We start from the raw sequence: 21191 nt of genomic DNA, 5'->3' as shown, positions 1-21191 counted from the left end.
AAACGCTTCTCCGTCAGGCTTAGGAGCTGCTGAAACGGATTTCTATCTGGAAAACAAAAGCTAATTCTCACCTAAAACTTCAAGCGAGAACAAGAATGGACCAACTGAAGGCAAATACAGCAGTTTACAGCACGATACCTCGTCGAGGGATTAGCGACGAAGCTGTTATAGTTGTGAAGCGGGCGGGCAGGGCGCCGCCATCTTGCCGACGCCATGTACGCAAGCAACGTGAAGACCGCAATGCAAAGGTCCCAATCTCACGTACGTCCGTGCGACCCGCGCAGACACTTCATGTTCTCCGCATGCGCACTGGTGACCCGTACGCGCTCTACTTACGTGAAGTTTCTACGTAAGTGAAACTAAAACTGTCTATTGTATGGACGGAACTCTATAGCTGCAGTAAATATTCCGTCTGGACGGAACTGCAGCAGTAGTAAACGTTCCGTCTGGACGGAACGCTAGACACTCCGAAAAAAATATCACTATACTGAAAACATTTTTCATTGCAGCCAAGAAAAACAAAGCGGTGATTTTATTCGTTTACCTTACCTTATTAACTCTAAATATTTTTGGAAAAAATATTGGTTCTACTCATTCCAAGCTTTTGTCACCGCTCGGCCTAATTAATGCCAGTGTTGCGGATTAGGATGTAGCCCGGAAATTGAGTTCGCCTTTTCGTTCTCTGCACACGAGGAAGCTTAATACCCCATCACAAAATTTTCATTAATTTGATCACCCTCTAATGTCTGATCTACAGTTCGAACACTACGAAAATATGAAACTTATTGAATTACTGAAACTTACTTCATTTGCTGGTGTGGACGGAAATTAATCAAAAATATCAAAGAACACCAAGCAGGCTTCAAATATTATTTCATCGCGTAGTTTCTAGCAGCCTCTTAAAGCAAGAGCGGTTTTTCAAGCGTCGGCTATTCTAGTTCTGGAATAAGGCCCTTCAGAGTCATCCAGTAGATAATCCCCATGCCACCCATTTGCGTTCGCTCTAAACTAATGGCCCATATAATTATTGCCATGTTGTAAATTTTCTAAACGCATTCCATTTCTCTCATCGCAACCACCAGGCTATTCGTAGAGATAGTTCTCATGAGAGACATGGGTCACCAATGACCTTAGTTTAAGCCTTGCTTTTAGCATTTCCATTGACGCCCTTTTGTTGAGCTTCGAAAAGCTTCTGTCCGAGTTTCCTCCTAAACGGCAGCTTTTAAAACTTTCGCGTCGAAATCTTTCCCCGAATGTATTTATACATATTCGTGATTTCTTGATTAAATGAAACCAATTTGTGTACGCTAATAATACCATTTCTTCGATATCTCCCGTACGTGCAGGTGTGCCTCAGAGCTCTGTCTTCGGCCCTCCACTTCTTTAATATATGAACGACAGCGCTTCAATAATTTCCTCTAGCACCCCTCTATTCGCGGATGATTGTGTTGTTTATCGCGCTAATGACAACAACAGCGATGTTTGTGTTCTTCGGCCTTCTTCGCGTGGAATCTATGTGCAAAGCGTGATTAATACATTTAATATGCAAAAAACTTCGCTGATTTGTTTTCATCACTTAACCCATAACTATGCACTCTGTGGCGTCGTTATTTCTCCTCCGTCATCCTGTAGGCACCTATAGGCATTAACCTGTCTTAATAATTTCTCTTGGTCCGCCCATATTACAGCTATTACGAACGATGCTAACCGCGACCGTTCTTACTTCAGTCGTAACTGCCATAAGCTTCATCTTCCGTTAGGTCTCTCACCTACAGAACATAAGTTCGTCCGAAGCTGGAATATGCATGAGCAGCGTGGGACACACATTTATTATTTCGCTGAAACACTATAATCAGTACGAAAACGCGCTGTCCAATTCATCTATTCAGATTATTTTAATCGTTCCAATGTTACTGTCATGATGACATCTAAAGCCAACCTGCTTGACCTTGAGATACGGCGCAGAATGTACAGACTGAGCATCTCTCACAAATGTCAGTATTCATTCCTTGAAGTTATAAAATCAGCTCACCTCGTCTCCCGTCGCCTCAAGTCACGCAAAATGCGTTTATCCTGCTCGCGCACGCACCACTGTGCACCTGCATTATTTCTTTCTGCAGACTTCAGTCGACTGGAATGGCCTGCCTACCAATGCCGTACTCCACAACAGCACGGCCAACTTTAAGGATGCCGTCGGAAATATCATGCTTTAGTTCAGTGTTCTTCATTGGAGATTAATCACGCATAATGCACTGTATTCGCCCTCATGTATTTTTAGGTGTACTGTAAATAAGTAATTAACGAGGCTAACAATGCAATGAGGAAAGAAAAAATGATGAGGTGAGATCAGCACGCTCAATCAGACAAAGGAAAGTGTATCTCATGATCCAAGAGTGACAAGCAAACCAGAATAAAGCGTGCCGTTTTCACAGACAGCCAGGCTTTGTGCATCATTTGCACGCATTATGTATTCAGCGGTAACATATATATAGTAGTGAAGCAATAAACCATACGACATGTAATGTAAGAACAGTCTTCTGTCGTGCCAGTTGTCTTCCAAATCAGTACCTTCTGACTTGCATCCGTTCCAATATCTCTTTATTTATGACCCATCGCAGGCATTTTTGGCCAGCTTATTGCAATCAGTGGTGGAGAAACCTTCAGTGAAGCTTTGAAATAATTCTTAGATTGGAGCCCCCATAATGAGAGTGAATCTACTGGCTTCAAATTGAAAGATTTTAAGGTGTGAGTATAAACGACGGCAAAGTAGCAGTTCTCTCAGGCAACAAAGAAAATTGGCTAGTTTATTTATTTTATTTATTTTTATTTATTCAATAATGCAGGCCTTTACGGCCCAAGCAGGAGGGACATACAAATGACATCAGTGTACAGAACGAGGTATATGTACATGTCTTTCTGCACATTAAATCAGTTGTGAGTGGCGCTCTGTCTCGTCTTTCTTTCTTCTCCTGTGTGTGTGTGTGCGTATGGTTTGGCGCCTTTGAATTTAATTATGAATAACTACCAACTAGCCCAACAACAAGTTCTTCTACAGAACGAAGATAGCAAATAATAATTTCAAAACAGTTGTTATTTGGGCAATAGAATATGAGCAAAACAAGGACTAAATGAAATGCAAACCGAGCTCTTCATTTGGGAAAGTCAAACATAAACAAACAGAATAGTCTTCTGGCGGGCTAGTTGGTGCTTTTCGTTCATGGTTAAACTGCGCGAAGAAAACACGGACAGAGACAGAAACACACGTACACACTGCGCTCAGTGTGTACGTGTGTTTCTGTCTCTGTCCGTGTTTTCTTCGCGCAGTTTAACCATGAAACAAACAGAAGTAAGCCAATTAATGAAATATCCAAAAATGAAATGTCAAACTTGCAGCAAGGCAAAAACACATGAAGGCTTCACTTTACCTTTTGTGTGCTTTTAACTGTGCAGCAGGAGATAAGGAACAATAAAGAGAACGTGCGGACCATGGCTCTTAATTCTGTTTCTGTCTATCTCTATGTCCGTCTGTTATTCAGTTTGTTCGTTTCTTTGTTAGCTAGTTAGTTAGCTAGTTTGTTTGTTTGTGTGTTTGTTTGTATGTTTGTATAAGATAGGAACTAATGCCAAAACATTCCTTCCAAAAGTCGTTGAGTGGAACCGTAAATAAAGGAGTCATAAGTGTAATGGCCTGAGGCCAAGTTTATTTATTCTGGCGCCCTGAAGAGGCGCTTCAATCCCCACAGATGGCACGTGTCGTTCCTCCGTGAGATTGGGCCCCCTTGCATATTTTCGTCAGCATTCTTCATGGCAGGGCATTGTCAATGAGACATTTCTACAAAAAAAAAGTTAAGATATAAAAATCTCAGAATAAAACCGAGAAAGACGGTCTTAGAACACAGGTATTGACATGTTTCGCCGTATATACAAACTAAATGTCGTTAAAATGTAGCAATGTTAACTTTAAATCGAACTCCAAGAAGGTAGAAGTTCACAGAAGAAGTTTCTCATTCTACAAATGTGAGAAAAACTTCCAACATTCAAGTCGTTCTAGGCTACCAAAATAACGAAAAGACCGCTTTACCAGCGACGATTAAAAGGTAGCGACTTAACTTCTAATTCAGTTTGAATCAGGTCAGTTAAGTTCTTCAAATAAAAATGTTATAATGTTGGAAGGCTCTTAAAATTGCTATGCATAGCATCCGAGAAATGCAGTAAAAGGAAGGAATATAGCAGAATGTCGTTGTTGTTGCTGTCCTCAAGAATATAATGGCGCGTACCCACTGCGGTGGATTGGCCAAGACCAGGCGATGACTGACAGGTGCTCAAAACGTTAAAAATGAAATAAAATGAAATAAAAAATTATAAAGCTAATAATAAAAACAACAGTAATAATAACAATACGCAAATAAATAAAAGGGAATTCAGATTTGCTGATTTAAATAAACAAATCAAACGATGTCACTCACGAAGGCGGGCGCCAGGTTATCTTCGTTCTTTTTTCCAATAATGGCCTGCATTGAAAATGAAGCGATTTCAGTGCGTGCAACAAAAATGCTGGCAGATACTGAACTCCATGAGGCCGGTTTTTGCGAGTCTTTACAAACATCCCATCCTCGCTTGATGTTCAGTTCAGCTCAGTTCAGTTCAGTTCATATATTATGACCGCAGAACCGGCTAACATGGACAGTGCTAAATCGAAGAGGAAGTTTCGTTTAGCTACGCTTAAACTTCTTGTGGCCTTACCTCACCGCGATAACAATTAGTTAACATCCATCAAAGTCAACGATTGTCAGCTGTCCTGATGAGCGTAGGTGCTCTGATGTAATTTCGCAGTCATGGTGGTTAAACATGAGAGCATGCTAAAGTGACGATTTTCTGCAATACAAATGAAAAGCTAGCTCGAATTTCGAAAAAAACATTTTTCTTTTGCTATTGGCATGCATATCTATAGATAAATTAAAACTTTCAAGTGACACCTAGAAATATTGACGTCTACATGAATGCCGATAAAAACAACGAGTTATTTAATGTTCCGAGGTGTTGTACGCACGGAAAACAGTAGAGAACGAGAGCTTAAATATGTTATAATTGTCTAGCACCCTGTCCACTGTTGCCCCTTCACTGGATACGTTTGCTCTTGAAGAAGTTCCAGGCTGGCAGATTATATTATAAAAAAAAGCAATTCCGCCTTTGTGAATCTGTGAACTTGCTTAGTTTTTTACTGGGATGACTGAAATAACATGCAAGACCTCTCAATGCTGCTTGATTCAGGAGCTTAGTGATGAACATTACTGCTCTCAAAATTTAGTTCTGCGACGAATTGCATGAAGCCATAGTTTATCCATAACTTATGTTCGAAGACAGCATAATCTCAACGCTAGACAGGTAATTTCGTGAAGCATAATTATATGTGGTCGAATAAGTACTCTGCGCTCACAACCACCGGCTTCTAAAAGCTTTCATTGCAAAATATTCGGTTGGTTTGGTTTGGTTTGGTTTATGGGGTTTAACGTCCCAAAGCGACTAACGCTATGAGAGACGCCGTAGTGGAGGGCTCCGGAAATTTCGACCACCTGGGGTTCTTTAACGTGCACTGACATCGCACAGTACACGGGCCTCTGGAATTTCTCCTCCAAAGAAATTCTAGCCGCCGCGGCCGGGATCGAACCCGCGTCTTTCGGGTCAGCAGCCGAGCACCATAGCCACTGAGCTACCGCGGCGGCGCAAAAGATTCAATGTTGCCCGAATAATGAACTTACTTCTACGAGTACGAGGTCAAACATTCCTAAACATGGACCAACTTTTGCAGCTGCTAACATAAGCCATAAGTTTCTAAAATTATTGCTGCGAATAATTTGTCGACCGGGATGATTTAGGTATAGATTTGTTCAATGCCTGGTCTTCAACAGAGGAACACTTGTAGTCTAGAGTTTGATGGAAACCAGTCTGGTCGGGATGGTACATGACGAAATTAGAAGGCGCCGACCAAAAGAAAAGGATGAGATGACGTTTCGGCTCCCCCACGGGAGCCTTGTTCACAATATGAGCTCATTGTGAACAAGGCTCCCGTGGAGGAGCCGAAACGTCATCTCATCCTTTCTTTTGGTCGGCGCCTTCTAATTTCGTCAGGAACACTTGTCCAACATTCTCGAGCAAAAAATTTTGAAAACTGGAAAATTGTAAGATACTGTTAAAAAATACTTAAGGTAATGGTCCATTCTTCTGATATGTAGCAAAATCTTTATTTTGAAGTGTGTCCATCGATCTCATCGAACAGTTAAGACTGTCCTAGAAAACTAATGGGGAACGCATTTGATGATAGCAAAAACCTTGATAGAAAAGAAAAGGCAAGACTGCCGTCAGGTGATCTGCGAATATACTGATTTTTGTAGTGAAATGTTATATTAAATGAAAAAATTTCTCTCAAAAGGTTTCCTGCTCAAAAATGCTTTTGCCCAGAACTGCTGGGCAGGTTTCATGCTACGAAAGTTTCTTCAATATGGCGAAGCAATTTTAAATAAATTAAAAACGAATTTTGCCGAGGGACACGTCGCAAATAATGACAGTTACTTACCATTGCTTCTGGCGACATCATACACTGAAGTGACTGCAACAGAAAAAAAAATTCGGTCATTGTAGACAGGAAATAGCTAGCAGAACGCAAATTTAACATCAAACCACAGAATAAAAATTCCGTTGGTGGGTAGAAAAGCGATTCACATCTGTGTACACCAGTATTTCAATCGAACCGCAGTAGAAACATATTTCCAGGAGCACAAGGGAGTCAAAATGCCAAAAAAGAGCAACGCGCAAACCAAGACGTCTATGACTTTCGCGCGCCGCGTTCTCATTTATGAAACGCCTACCAGGCGGCGCTTTCTCACTTAGCCTTCTAAAAATTTCAAAGCGAGGAACTGAAGAGACATGTCAGCGCATAACTTGGAAAAACTTGGCAATGCTTGTGACGTCTTCCTCCGTGGCTAATTTCTTCTCTTTGGTGCGCTTCGATTCGAGGTGCTAGCTTAGAAGCAGCTACGGTAATTGAAGGATGACAATGTTGGTTGACAATGTGGTGTGCACTAGTGCAGAACTAGTGCAGAAATAGCGCACAACTAGTGCAGAACTGGTGCAGAACTAGTGACGTGCACCTGCATGTAGTAAGTAGTGTAGTGAAGCTGTTAGTTGTGGAGGACCGTGGAAGAGTTAGAACTGCAGAAAAAGGTTTTAATAAAGGCCTCATTAATTTAGATTTACCAAATGGTCCTGTACACCAGGTCTTTAATCAAGCTGCGTAGTTACCCTGAGAACCAGCTCACGCGTTAAGAGGTGGAATTTACGGTTAATTCATCTCGTCATGTTTGCTTTAATCAACTACCTGCGTCTTTAAGTCATGATTTCCTGTTATTACCAAGCGACCCCCTCTTTTTGGCCGAATAACCTCATTACATTTTAACCCATGTTAAAATTATTTAGTTCCAGTATATTAATATTAGAGGATTACGCTAAAAACAGAAACCGAGAACTTGCACAATTTTTGTATGTCAGTCTCGTCAGCAACATCGGTTCATAGTGCTATGGGCTACATAATATTAAAAATGAAGCCCTTTTACTTAGCCTCCTAAATGGCAGACTAGAACCAGCCTGTTCTTTTTTTTTTATTCTGTGCATTTTAACCAGGCGAACATCGCGGTGATGGTTCCGTCCGATCCCGTCTGCAAACGAGTCGGCAGTCATCAGCTGTAGCAACAAGCGCTAAAAAACGTTGACCATTTTTCGCATACAGCTTTACTGCACTCCGCGGGGCTGACAGAAAATAAAATGAAGACTGCGAGGCCTTGACAACGCGTCGCGGTGGATGACAGATTGTCCTGCACCCTGTGTACGCAGGCTGCGCATAGACTAGGAGCACAAGAAGGATGACCGCCGTGCTGTCTGAATGAACCCTTTTTTTTTTCTATCTACGCTGGCGCACGTGGCGACTCTAACAGTCATTCATCTTCAAAGGGATAATTATTGTTATCCAGTTTAATGTAGCTGTACACCTGCAAAAAAAATCTTCCTTGGGTAAATAGATAGCAGTCTAGAAAACAAACACAGTTCCCTGCGTCGATCAATTCACCCTCTCCCTACCAGCTGTCCCTGACAATAAATAACATATGAGTAAAAAATCTCCTGGTTTGCTCAGTTGGTAGATCCAGTTGCATGGACAGGCGTTGGTTAAGAAGGCATTTCTTTTAAAGCCCATTGTACTTACTGTTTTTTGCCTATGGCCGCCTCCTGCGTTATCGTTATCTTTAGCAGTGAAAAGCCACGCAAAAATGAAACAGGTATAGAAAAAAGACGCATTCGACGAGGCCCGTCACTTAATTCGCGCGTCTGTTTTTTTTTATCGACCGGTTTTTCGTTACGTACTCAAACCAATTGCTAGTTTGTAGTTCTTAACAATCATTGCGGCCGCGCGAACTCTTTCCTATCTTTCTTTGCAATTCCTTGCTCGTAAATCTCTAAGTTGCCTTTTTCTGCAGTATACGGAGCAATGCGAAAAAAAGGGTCATTCGTGAATAATGCGACTTATTTCGCCGAGACACGTTTCAGGCTATCAGCAGAAATTATGATCTGCAAGCGCTTTTAAAACAATGCATTGAAAACTGGTTGGTTGGTTGGTTGGTTTATGGGGTTTAACGTCCCAAAGCGACTAAGGCTATGAGAGACGCCGTAGTGGAGGGCTCCGGAAATTTCGACCACCTGGGGTTCTTTAACGTGCACTGACATCGCACAGTACACGGGCCTCGAATTTCTCCTCCAAAGAAATTAGCCACCGCGGCCGGGATCGAACCCGCGTCTTTCGGGCCAGCAGCCGAGCACCATAGCCACTGAGCCACCGCGGCGGCGCATTGAAAACTAGCTATAGTAACCTGTTCAGTACATGAGGCTGTGCTGAAGACGTAATGTTGCCTGAAAGAAGTGATCGCTTATGCAGTGTTTGTGGTGCAGTAATACGAATCAATTAGCATGTGTTTCGTATCGGCTATGCCTATGCTCTGTGAGAGCTTTTCTTGGCATTGGAGCCTTATAAGAATTGTATCGGTAATAATCGTCTTTATATACATGTTTCTAACACAATAGCAACACGTCGAAAATGCTTTCACGAAACGGCAAAAGCGTGAGGCGGGTACAGCTCCTCTGACTGTGCACTGTCAGCGGAGATACACCAGAATTCGGAGCAATACGCGCCTCACAAGATAAGGCGATGCGATTATACGTTGCTCGTCTGCTTCTGCATCTTTCGTGGTGTCATGGTATCTGTCTATAAGCAAGCGTCCTCCTTTTTTATTGTGTTCTTTTGATGTGCGTTCTCTTCTCTCATTGTGACCAGTAGTGAAAAAGAGCATTTTGATTCGAAGCCAGAGAAGCGAAGCTCTTGGTGAAGCGCACATTTCCCACCGAATCTGGATTGCAAGTCACAAGGAAGCAGCATGAGCTACCCCGGGACCCTTCGTGACATTCGAGCGAATAGTGTGTTCAAGCATGTGCTATACTTTCTATCTGCTCTGAATGCATGCGAATTCGAAAAACTTGAGAATACGAACCCCAGACGGCGGACCGATTGACACTCGTGAGACAAGTTGTCGCCGAGAACAATGCCGCTTTACTGATAGTCTCTTTGTAGACATTGTTAAACCGGTTCTGCAAATATTACTATGTCCTTCGGTGCCTTTCTGTCATTCTAACTATGAGAAAGCGTAATAGAAGCAAGGTAGCCGGTGAAAATCGGAACTTCGACTCCTCATTTTCTTTCTCCTGATGACGGCAGGTATTCAAATAGGGCTCTGTCATCTACGGTTTTGTCTTTCACTCTATGTTTTAGATTATGTGTCCGACTCCGTTCGGACAATCAGCCCGGCTTCTTTATTCATACAAATAGCTGTGAGAGTGGCGACTGCTCCTTTTATTCTACTATAGCCCATCTCTATAATGAACTTTTGAAGCTATCCTGAATCATTCCGAAAACCAGGTTACCGAATGGTATGAGTTTTTCTCTCCTGCCTTTCGCTGTGTTTTATTTGTAGCCTTCTTAATATGACAAGGCATACATTACATACACAATCCTGTTCAACGAGCCATGGACACTCCTTAGAGCAGTCCAACCAACAATGTTTTTACTAAACGACCATACAAAACTGAATCAACTACCAAGCCAAGCACAACATAGCGAATAAAGCATTAGAGCAACATCACCAAACTTCTGTTTAGAAAGCCAAGTGTAATAAAGCAGCAAACAGTCGTTTAAAGCAGGAAGCATAAAGGAGTACTTTTTTTTATTATATTCTCATCGTCATGAAGACTGCGGAGTTAGTGAGTTCGGTCTCTTCAATTTTGCGCCTTGCGCTGTCTTCTACACTCTGTCCCATTGTCCACTGTCTGAACGATCACTAAAGTTATCAGTCTTCTGCAATATGAATAAAAGATTTCCCAATCTATCCTTGGCTGCAAAGGACGCAGGCCGCTTCAGTGTGATACGCTAACGACACAACAGGTTTTAAAAATACTGAGAACTAACAGAGCCACTGTTGTGAGCGCAGCGCGCGTGTCGTTTCTATGAATTTTCCGGAGGACGGGTTTTTTTGTTGTTTTATAAGATGTTCGCCGATGTTCCCAACAGTTTGATACCTCACGCTTCAGTCGTGACACGCATTTAACCAAGCTTAGATTCGAGTGTCCTGGTCACCATTGCAGTCGCTCTAAACAAAATATATAAGCATCAACGGGAGAAAGCATCGCGGAATGCCCAATTACTACGCCTATGAAGATCCTAAATTGCTGTGGACTACAGCCACGGATCGCGCTCAGCCAGCAACGTGGGCACTCACCTTCCCGTAGTACCCGCTCATCGTGCACTCCGCACTGAAATCCGGGAAGGACCTCGACAGGAATTCTTTGACGCAAGGGATAGCCTGCGGTGGGACGATTGTTGCAAAGATGATCTCGGCGAAACAAGAAATGTATCGTTTAACAAGAAACATTTTTTTACACGTTCGAGGTAGCTATGGTGAAATAAAAATTAAGGGGGAACTTTGCTGAACTAAAGTGCAGTGCGGCGAAAGCCTTTCGCGTGGTGTTGCTGCCTGTGTCACTGATATGTGGTTAAGATGTTAACTAAGTACACAATTGTTTGTGAATCTTAAATGCTGGAGACACTGGAGGGCGTTTAGGAGGCATCCGTCGGATTGTACGCCTTTCTGCAGACACTCTCCAGCGTCCTATACAAGGAGAACCACATATGCGTTGGCAGGAAGTAGCGTAGCCATTAGCACGCTCGTCTGCGGAACAGGAAGGATGGTGGTTCGAAACCCATCGTGCACAAAGAGTTTTTTTCTGGTCTGACAAGAAAAAGCGTGACATCTCTGCTGACAAGCTTCTGCTGATAACCTTCTGTCGACAACGGTGAGGCATTAAAGGCTTTCGCCTTAATACAATCTGATATATTCTCGCAAGATCAATATGGTTCTAAAAAAAGCGTACAAAATACCGCAGGGAATGTTGTCATTTAGCGTCATATGTCGGTACAGTTCATACTTCCACCTAAAGGGCAAGGAGCACTAAAAAAAAAAAATATGCCCAGGCTTAGCTTGGTTAAGCCAAGAATGCGTTGCATATTGCGCGGTCTTTTTGCGCGAGGTATTGCTTGGCGGCACTCGATTTTCTCAGCAGCTTTTCCTCCGTGACGTATGGATGAATTTTTTTCTTTTTTCTGTTTTTTTTCTTTTCTTTTTTTTCTTTTTTTTTCACGTGGTTTGGTGGCTGCCCGGCCGCGCCCAAGGGCTGAACTGAGTGATTTCAGTATGCTAAGCATAAAGAAATCATAGCCCGTTCGAAGAAATAAACAGCGAGGTTATTTTTATGACGCGGTACGGGGGTAAGACATTAAGTTTTGTTACCGTGCACAGTATCCGCACAAAGTGTTGTAATTTGGCTTTGGGTGCTGTGCTTTATCAGGGCAACGTTACTCTGCGTCCTAGATCAACGCATCAGCCCTTTAAGAGAACGGCAGGTTCGTAGCACCACGGGTCTGAAATCAACACAAACTGAAATGTTATGCCAGTTTACACGCAGAAAGCTCGTTCAGCCGATATCATCGCGTGTTGAGCAATAAAAGCACATTACGCTCTTTGCAGCGCGCTCTGTGCAGGGCTGGCCCCCGTGAAAAATTCCGATACGGTCACCTACGACCAAGCTCAATGGCACGAGGTGGGAGTAGATGCACGTGACTCAGTACGTGAATGGTGCCACTCCCGTCACATTTTATTCCACAGACTCCGTTTCTTGAGCTACAGAAATTTTGTCCGTAAAACGAACCACCTGACACGGGGCATATGTCTTGCAGGAAGTGGCACTCCATGAAAGCGCCTTCAAATGCGTAGAAGTCGCGTTTTTTGTTCTCATGTTGCAAAATATACGGTACTGCCTCTTAGAAGAGGCGGTACTGACGCAAGTAGCAGTAATAGTAGTGGTAGTAGAAGTTTTTCTTCGACCAAGGATCACAGGTCGGCCATGTTGGTCGCCTGGGCGACCGGCCCAATCTGTTCTTCTTCCCCTTCAGCGCTAAGCCAATCGAACCAGGTGGTGATAGAAAGAGAAGGGGTAAGGAAATATAAACCGACTGCTGGGCAGCCGGGTTCCGACCGTTAATTATCTCTCAAAGCAGTATTCGGAAGTGCTCGACGCCAATGTTTTCTCTTAGGATAGTCGTAACAGCCTCCAGCATAACAGTAATATCAACTTTGTGTGCATGAACAACATTTTGCGGTAAGCAATTCACTGTGACAGAGTCGTTATTTCTCCTCCCTGTATTTAGTTTTCTCTTAACTGAACTTGAAGAACGACCCTGAAAGTTTTTTTTTTCTCATTTTATATACACAGCAATTATTCGCGTGCATCTCTTCGAGGTTTCAATCTCTTGCTTTAAACCAGCATCGAGCTAGAAGCTGGCAGAGCATGACAATAATAAACCAGCAAGGACGAATAACTGCAATCTTCGGTGCAGTGCAGAAAAAAGTTTATGCCACTACTAAGACCCATGAATGGACAGCATAGAGTTTTATCCAAGAGTTCTTTGCAGCCCATAAACGATTTTTCTTCTGTGATGTATACCAAACCCGTGGAACAAAACGTTCAGCGAAAAACCTAGGCGCGCATTTACACATTTGCATTCCCTTCCAGCAACAAAACTCCCATGCTCATGAAGACAAGAAACCAAAAACCAGCACAACTAGCACACATCTCTACTCTCGAACGCCCCACAAAACAAACCGCATCCGTTCATTGCTGGTGTGCTTTCGCCCACTGGAAAAAAAAAAAATGTTTTTGATGTCATCGTATATAAACAACGGCACTTCGCTCCCAGCTTTCAAGCAACTCTCATATAACCTGCCGCACAACTTTAACGTGCGAACTGCGATCATCGAAGGTAAAGGCATAGTGGCGTGCTCTACGTGAATAACTTTTCTTGCGGGAAGCTTTCGTACATAGGCGGCTGCACCTAATCCGGTGGGAAAGTATAAAGGGTAGTCGCGCTCAGCTATCGTTGCGTTCAGAGCCCCAAATTGAGTGAGGCCTGCACGGTTAGCCTCAGGTGTCGTGGCGAGGAACTCACCGTGTATTCGTCCCATCGCTGCTTCAGCACGTCCATCACAGTAACGAGGCTGACCATCTTGACACTGCAGTTCTTGAAAACTTGTCATGTAAAGCAAAGATAAGAATAGACATCCTTAATTTTAAGAGCTTGTTCCTGGATTCTTGGTTGCTTTCAGTGTTCTCTTATTCTCATGTGGTCTTCAGGACCGTACTTTTACAGACCACGTCGGGTCAGCATATGCTACAATCACACAAAACTAGAGAACGTTGTTAACCCTTTAACGTCCAATGTCGCAAATTCGAGACAACGTTTGCACAGAATGTGCTTATTACTATATGGAACTTGTTCACAAAGCTTGATGGCAGCATGTTCTCAGCAGCCAGCGCTTTCCAATACAAAAACTCTGGCGTCACCGTGAGGTACCTGTGCGGACAAAAAGAAGCCACGAATTTGCGACTTCGAGCTAGCATTCAACAGTTCCACGTGTCTCATTTTCTCGCAAATTTTGCGAGAAAAGTAAGAATACGATTTGTTGGAGAAAAACTACCGTATATTGCCGATTATAAGTCGACCCCCCCAACTCGCGGCCCCCTTTGGGCAAAAAAAAAAAAAGTTAGACTCCGAATTTAGTTCGACGCTGCCACACCCTGCGGTCCTAGCTCGCCCAAAAAGTTTTTCAGAAGGCCGAGTCATAAAGAAACATTTATTTGTTCACGAGACATCTCTGACTCGTCGTCGCTGGTGAGGACAAAGTCGCGATCATCATCTTATGAGCCACTGCTGCCGCTGGTTTGTCGATAACAAGTTGCTATCGTATTAAAACAAACCTTTGGTGCATATCTAAATTAAAAAAAAAAGTTTTTTTAAGCAGATCCACTTTCGCACCGTGTCTGACAACTATTATGGAATTACGAGCGCACGGGGCGTGATATAATCCGCGACTTGGTCGAAATTACTTTTGACCCCGCATATACGAGGGGGTACCCAAAAGAAACCGGAATAAATTTTTTGGTCGGCAAAGCTTCTGTGGTACCGCGTTTTGCCACTAGGAGCGCATAGAACGAACATTCCAGAGTCAGTAAGCCGAGTGCCGTCGTTGAAGGAGGTCAGACTAGCTTAGGCAGAGTTTTAGAGTGACGCCTGTTTTGTGTGAATGTCATTTTTGCAATGGCTGATTTTCGTGAACAGCGTGCGCCGGTGAAATTCTGATTTTTGCTCGGAAAAAGTTGAATGGAAACTCTTGAAATATTAAGAAAGACGTACAAGGACGATGCTATGGGGACAACTCAAGTGTTCCTGAATCGAATCCTGAATCAAAGCAACAATCATGCCAATGGAAAACTTCAAATTCGCCTCGCCTCAAGAAAGCTCGTCAGGTGAAATCAAACCTCAAAACAATGCTGATTTGTTTTTTCGACGTGAGAGGAGTCGTCCATTGATAATTTGTTCCGCAGGGTCAGACAGTTAGCCAGGCTTTCTACTTGGATGTTTTGAAAATATTGGGTAACCGTGTGCGGTGGAAGCGGCCAGATTTGTGGCGATCGGGTGACTGGTTTTTCCATCATGGCAATGCCCCTGCTCACACAGCCCTGTCTCTACGACAATTTTGGACCAAAAATGGCATGACCCCTATTCCTCAACCCTCATACTCTCCCGACCTTGCCCCGTGCTACTTTCTTTGTTTCCTAGAATGAAAAAATAGGTGAATGGAAAGCGTTTCGCTGATGTTGCTGAGGTGAAGAAAAAAACGACGGAGGCACTGTCAAGCATCACAAAAGATGAATTTAAACAATGTTTTGAAAAATGACATGAAAGATTCGACAAGCGTATCATTGCAAGTGGGGAATACTTTGAAGGAGATTGAAGGTGTGTGCCTAAAATGTGAATAAATAAGTTCAAACAAAAATAAGTCCGGTTTCTTTTGGGTACCCCCTCGTAGGCCGACGAAGACTCCGCTTATAAGTCGACCTCCCAACTTTGCAAGGACATTAAAAAAAATAAAACGTCGACTTATGCGCGGCAACATACGGTATGTCTAGCCTCTGACCATCTGAGTTGGTTCGAGGCTTTTGAGTTGGCTTCTCACACAACTCGGACCAGCAGCACAAAAATGAATCAAATGCCCATTGTTTCGAATTCGAGGCATTCTGATTTCTGAAATTTTAGTGGAGCTAACATTTCTTTCACATTCTCTTCTCAGTGTGGGTACTTTAACTAGCATAGTAGTATGCAAGTAATGACTGTTTTCTTTGATGCCGTCATCACAAATTCATTTCCGGTCGTGGCAACAAGAGTTTGAGTACAGTGGCGGGAAAATGTTTAGATTGAAGTTTCTCCTCAGCAGTAAATGCATCTTTTTCTGCGGGGAAAAAACATTGCTTTACCTAGAAAGAGTAATTAAATCAATCTCCACTTAAAACGAAAGTTGTATGAAGTTGTCGTCGGTGTCTCTTTAGAGCGTAATGTGGTTGCTTTTACAGTTTCAGTTCACAATTCGCAGGCTACAAATCTTGGACATAATACAAGGCAAAGGCAGCTTATGCAATAAGCTGTTTGCAGTACAACTGGTGGGAACATGACTTGATTGGTTACACTAGCAATACAAACCAAAAAAGCCAGATTAAAAAGCACCCCATACGGGAGAGAGAGGAGAAAATACCGCCGTCTTACAACAGACCAACTGCTAATCTTTTAAGATTATATTTTGTACATAGACTGTAATCAGGGATTTTAACAGAACATCGAAAGTGAACCTGTTGTGTTTCAAAAGACCTAGACGTAACAAATAACCGCAGAATGCATATCCACACTTTTACTCCTAGACACTTCTCCACGAGCACTTATTGGCAGACTGTTCTCCTCGACTCGTACATAGCTTATACGTATATATAGCTGATCTGGGCGATTCAGGAGGTTTTTCAGCGCTGTGCACTGCGCTTCGTTTGATTTGCTTGTTTATCCTAAGCGTTGTTCTGCTCTGTAGGCTCATAAATTAATGCTGCTTCATAGTATTACGACAGTGCAAAGTAGTTGTTCCACAGGCACTTTCCTTCAAACCTCCCCGAGGGTTCAAATTTCCGGTAGCAGCATCCAATTAAAGCGCACGGTACGTAGATTCAAATTAAGGTGTACAATTCTATACTTAAAATTGCTTGTCCCAACGTCATATGATTGGTTTTTCTTTTAAATTTCTGCAGATATTGGTAGCAAACTCTGAAAGCGCGGACACATGAGTCGCGCACCACACTTACAGAAAAAGCTGTTTTGAATTTATGGCCGATAGAAGAGACAAGAGGAAAACTCGAGCTCCTCCACAGGCTTCACTCGTGAAAACCTTTTTTTTTCTGTTTCTTTATATATATATATGTTGGCTTCTTATGGGCGTACATTTTCTACATGTCTATATTTGCCATTCATGAGGTGTCCATTCGCTCCATACGCCTTGGATAAGAGTATGTGCTGCATACTGTAATACTTCTCCAGTATACTGAGTTTTTATATCCAAGATTCCTAAAAATATGTGTTCCATTAAAAAAAAAATTCTACACTTAAATCTCTCTGATCTGTTCGCTATACCTCTCATTATGCAAACTGCTGCTTTCCGGGTTCTTTTCTTATCGTTCTGCATCGTAATCGTGTTATATTATATGACGTACCCATATCACTGCCACCAGGCAGACCTCTCCTTTATTCATTAAAGTCTCTCTCTCTCTCATATCACTGTCTGGTAACTATTTTGCGGGCCTGCTGACCCGAAAGACGCGGGTTCGATCCCGGCCGCGGTAGTTGAATTTCTTTGGAGGAGAAATTCTAGAGGCCCGTGTACTGTGCGATGTCAGTGCACGTTAAAGAACCCCAGGTGGTCCAAATTCCCGGAGCCCTCCACTACGGCGTCTCTCATAGCCCCAGTCGCTTTGGGACGTTAAACCCCATAAACCAAACCTATTTTGCGGGCGCCGTCAAACTGCGGAAGCAGTTCTTAGCCTAGAAACCGCTTCCAGTCCCATTGTTGAAACAGAACACAATTAAATTAAACCGGCTCACCTTTCTTACACTGTGGCTGCAGCGCGCCCGGATTGATGCTCAGCAAGTTTCTGCGGTACTCGGCGAAAGTGATCCCGCAGCATCCCTGAACGAACAACGCCAGGGAACAGGCTAGAACGACGGGGACGGACATCTGAGCCTTCATCTCGTCGAGCTTTCGCAAACGGGAGACACAGAAGATGCTCGTCCCAGGTGATGTCTACGCTGCCGAGACAAACTCGCACCCCTGCAGAATGTGTACTTCTAGGACGATCTTTTATACACCAGCTCGGACTAGGCGGAGGCGGCAGAACTTTCGTCGCCGACCCGATGAATCAACCTCTGACAGCAGCGCTCTGTTTGAAGTTCGGAGGCTGATGAGCAAATAGCACCGTTTTTCCCCGTACAAGAGAGAAATGACGCGTCGTGGCACGGGGGACTTCGGAGCGCCCTTTTCCACGTCGATGCAGTTGCTTGCGAAAACACGGCAAGACAGAGTGTTTTTGCATATTTTTTGTAGCATTTTCTAAAATATCCAGCAGCGCAGAGAAAATTAAGAAAGGAATTTGTGTTGTATGTTACGTATGCTTCCAGCACAGCGCTGCTCTTCGTACTCACGCTGATATCCCGACTTTGGCACAGCGCCTCCTACTTCTTGAAGACCATTTCTCTACATTTTCAAGACTGTATTCTTTTTACTTTATTAAATGATTTGGTAGTTTGTATAAACGTGTGACTTCAATAAAAGAAATCGCTGTGGCAAATCTCTTTAACTGTAATTACAAAGCTATACTGATTATCAAAGATGAACAGTCCGACAGTGATCAGATATTTTCTTCCCTCTTTTTTAGTTTTGAGTGTTAGGTTGGACTTTTGTACTGTGGTTTAAGTTGGGTCTACGGGAGTTTAACGTATCAAGGCTACTCAGGCTATGAGGGACGCCGTAGTGCATTAGCGCATATCTCCAGAAATTTTGACCGCCTGGGATTCTTTAACGTGCACTGATATCGCACAGGACACGAGCCTCTAGAATTTCGCCTCTACCGAAATTCGACCGCCTCAGCCGGGATCGAACCCGCGTATTTCGGGTCTGCAGCCGAGCGCCGTAACCACTGGACCACCGCGGTGGCTTTGGTACTCCTTCTTGGTACTGCTCGTTGTTTTTTTGTAACTTGACAGCCTGCAATCCTTGATTTCGTATTAATATATTTTTTTCGCCTTAATGGCAAATTTTATCTCTCCATCTTAAATTGCTGCACCGTTGGTTTTTTTTTTTTTTGCGAGCCCACGAAAGCACGGGGACGTTGATAGCGCAGTGGTCCTAGCAGAAACCCTCTTTTAGTCATGCAGTTTTTTTTCGCGAAAAAAATAAATAAAAAAGAACAAAATATCAAATAAGCCTAAAATAATTGACGTGTGCTTCCACGAGGAAATGTTAAGTCTCTCTTTAGAAAAGAACACGGCACGCTTCTAAAATCGGTTGCATTTTTCAGCAATAAATTAACGAGGAAAGAAATACACGACGACACAAACGTTTCTTCAACCGAACATTTATTGAAATCCCAGTAGTAGACTTAACGGGACCATGCGCAGAGCAAATAATTTTTTTTTTTTTCACAAAAAAAAGTTCGTCTCCGCATGGTTGGTTGTTTGAAGCTTGCTTCTGTTCTTTCAACAGATATTCACTTTGAGTGCAGCGTTTGTGTATTCCGTTTTCTTTTCTCTCAAGATAACTGTCTAAGATGTCAAGATGACTGCTGGAAAGAGGAGCATTTATAGAGGAAAAGGAGTAGTAATAGGGTATAGGCTGACAGATTGGACGACGCATGACAGGGGAGCTGTTAACTGGTATAGCTGGGAGATCGAAGACAGAACGATGGCCAGCTATGATGATGATGATGATGATGTCCTCGGGCTGAATGGCACATACCCACGGCGGGGGAGCTATCTGGCTCGTCCTTGGACTTCCTCTTCATTCAGCACTCTTCGCCTAAACGAACCCGTTGACATCTACTTTAAGATTTTGATTCCGCATTCATTGTCCCAACAGTTCCCACCCGCAAAACAGTATATCCGGGTACTTGCCGGTTCAAGGACGCGCACAAAGTTGCCATTTTACTTCATATCACAGGCTCCGGTGTACGGCCAGGAAGCAGAATGCACCGAGATTTCTAAACGCGCTACTAGCGCAAACGAGCGCCCTTCGGCGCGCTACATCACACGCGGCCTGTGGCTAGGGTGATTAGAAGAAGAAAGGTACACCGCCCACACCGGACCGCGACAACAACCGCTTCCTCGTAAGTGCCCGACGTAGTCGCGTTTAACTGCCGCCGGAGCTCCGTTCACATAAGCGGCACGAAACTCGCTAGCGCCCGGAGTGGGCAGCAAAGATAGGAGACGAGGCTTCTCATATTTCTGTTTCTTTTCGCTATGAGCACCACTGTGACCGACGGCACCAGGAGTTGGCCGAAGGTTAACTCCAGGGATTTTCCCGAGTCTCACGCATTTCAATTAAACTTTAACTGCAGTTTCTCCATCACGTCTTGATTATTTGCGTCGGGTTCCGCAACCATGCGGCCTTTCATTTGCATACGCAAATCGGTTTCAAAGTTAAGACAACACTACTGTGCTGGCAGCTGGAGAAATAAATAGCCAGCAGGGAAATTTGCCGGCATTTTGACCCCATTGGCTGGCTCCGGTCACATCACGACACACAGCCAATGAAACGACTTTGCCGGCATCCTCTTTTTCAATCTGTTTTGCCGTAAGAATGCCCCGCACAAAAAGCTGCGAGTAGCAGACAATCAAACCTAGCCCAGTGAAGGGCTCCGGAAATCTCGACCACCCCAGGTGGTCGAAATTTCCGGAGCCCTTCACTACGACGTCTCTCACAGCCTGAGTTACTTTGGGACGTTAAACCCCAATAAACCAATAAACCAAAGACTCTCAGAATGCTACCTAAAGCCGACACGCTCCCAAGGGAAACAAATATTTATTTCTCCTGCTTTTTTTCTATTTATAAAAACAAAAAAATCCTTCGCGAGGAGGGCTGTGCACGTCACGTGACTACAGCGGGCCAATAAGACGACACTGCCGGCAATACAGCCGCTTCCTTTAAAGTTAGCTGTTTCCGCAAGTTTGGTTTGGTTTGGTTTATTAGGGTGTAACGTCCCAAAGCGACTCGGGCTTCCTGCATCTTTGTGCGCATCTGCCGTTGTTTTCCATCATATTGTTGCTTCCATAGTTTCTGTTATAATTTGATTGCTCCATTGGCAGGCTCTGGGTTACTGACTGTGCCATTGAAGATGTCAAGAAAAACTTATTAATTAATTCATCAAACTGTAAAAATTTTTATCGAAAATACGCACTTCACTAACGCTCCCAACAATTTCCAGCCCATGGATGTGTGGCGTTGCTAATGTCTTCGAATTTTCTGTCCAGCAAAAAAAAATTGTCTTTTCCTCTTTTTAAACCATGTAGTGGCCAGTGTCCAAGCATTGGAAGTAATGCCAGCCGCGGACTATAGGCCTCA

At 43.5% G+C, this 21191-nt stretch overlaps 1 protein-coding gene across 1 annotated transcript; it reads right to left on the bottom strand.

Moving 5' to 3' along the window:
• Positions 1 to 3679: 3679 nt before the first annotated feature.
• On the bottom strand, positions 3680 to 17932 carry LOC149358408 (uncharacterized). The gene is made up of 6 exons (XM_089568832.1): positions 17681 to 17932; positions 13655 to 13734; positions 10872 to 10955; positions 6575 to 6607; positions 4467 to 4511; positions 3680 to 3832 (listed from the first exon to the last, which is right to left on the bottom strand). The coding sequence occupies exons 1-6, from the start codon at positions 17823 to 17825 to the stop codon at positions 3803 to 3805; spliced, it is 417 nt and encodes a 138-aa protein (XP_089424958.1). The 5' UTR covers positions 17826 to 17932; the 3' UTR covers positions 3680 to 3802.
• Between the last annotated feature and the right edge of the window lie 3259 nt (positions 17933 to 21191).

This window comes from Amblyomma mixtum, chromosome 2 (genome assembly GCF_055824585.1).
Source record: "Amblyomma mixtum isolate Tamu chromosome 2, ASM5582458v1, whole genome shotgun sequence".
NCBI classification, from domain to species: domain Eukaryota; kingdom Metazoa; phylum Arthropoda; class Arachnida; order Ixodida; family Ixodidae; genus Amblyomma; species Amblyomma mixtum.
This window is presented reverse-complemented; position numbering and strand designations above follow the sequence as displayed.